The 827-nt window shown below is 37.1% G+C and overlaps 1 protein-coding gene across 1 annotated transcript in view; it reads left to right on the forward strand.

Annotated features, from left to right (window-relative positions):
* LOC109591052 (uncharacterized) overlaps positions 1-390 on the forward strand; it is a 2,269-nt gene extending 1,879 nt beyond the window's left edge. The window contains exon 3 of the mRNA XM_020006861.1: positions 203-390. Coding sequence (XP_019862420.1) covers positions 203-390 — 188 coding nt within the window. The remainder of the gene's footprint in view (positions 1-202) is intronic.
* The last annotated feature ends 437 nt before the right edge of the window (positions 391-827 follow it).

Below are 827 nucleotides of genomic sequence, written 5' to 3' on the forward strand. Positions count from 1 at the left end.
AAGGACACATACAGTGTTCTTAAGGCCTTCATACACAAGGCAGCTTGTTGCTAGCAACCAACTGAACCAAGCAACATGTTGCCAGAAATAGAACATCTTACTATTCTTGGCAACACTTTGCTTACAAGACACAAATGTTGCTAGCAACATGTTGCCTCATGTATGAAGGCCTCTTTATATAGAGTCCTCTCTCTCTCCTCAGGTAATTGGAGTCCAAGTGATTTCCCTGAAGAAAGTACATTCCCTCCTTATGCTAAGTCAAGGAGTTCTGTCAATCGTGACATGTTGGTAGTAATGAAGAGCCCAAAGGTTGCTGACATATTTGAGGATGTGTTCACTAATGATTGGAACGTTGGGACTCCGTGGGAACCAAAGCCAGGGAAATGCTGAAAACTAGTTTTCTTTGTTGAGTGACTAAAGCTGTAGACACTATAGTACAACTACATTAGTGCTAATCTAAGATTCATTGCTATTTCTATTATTATCTTTATAAGATACATTTATATGTAATAGGTTGTATATTAATAATGGAAAGTAGAGGGAGTTGTTATTGTAAGTCAGTCAAAAAGGAAATAGTTTTTGCCTTAGAAAGTCATCTGTTAGCTTATCGACAATTTACATATACACAGGTGCCTACACATGCCTAATGTATGTGTTAGGACACTTTCAACTTTTTGTGTTACATAAATCATACAGCATACATTTATAGGCACTTCTAGTAGCAATGTATAACAGCATTGGCCTGTAGTCCATGTATGTTGTCAACAAACATTGTGGTAATCTTGTGATAATAGAGGTAAGCTATAAAACCTTGAAGCATTCTTGCT

Source organism: Amphimedon queenslandica, unplaced genomic scaffold (assembly GCF_000090795.2).
Source record: "Amphimedon queenslandica unplaced genomic scaffold, v1.1 AMPQUscaffold_9063, whole genome shotgun sequence".
NCBI classification, from domain to species: Eukaryota; Metazoa; Porifera; class Demospongiae; order Haplosclerida; family Niphatidae; genus Amphimedon; species Amphimedon queenslandica.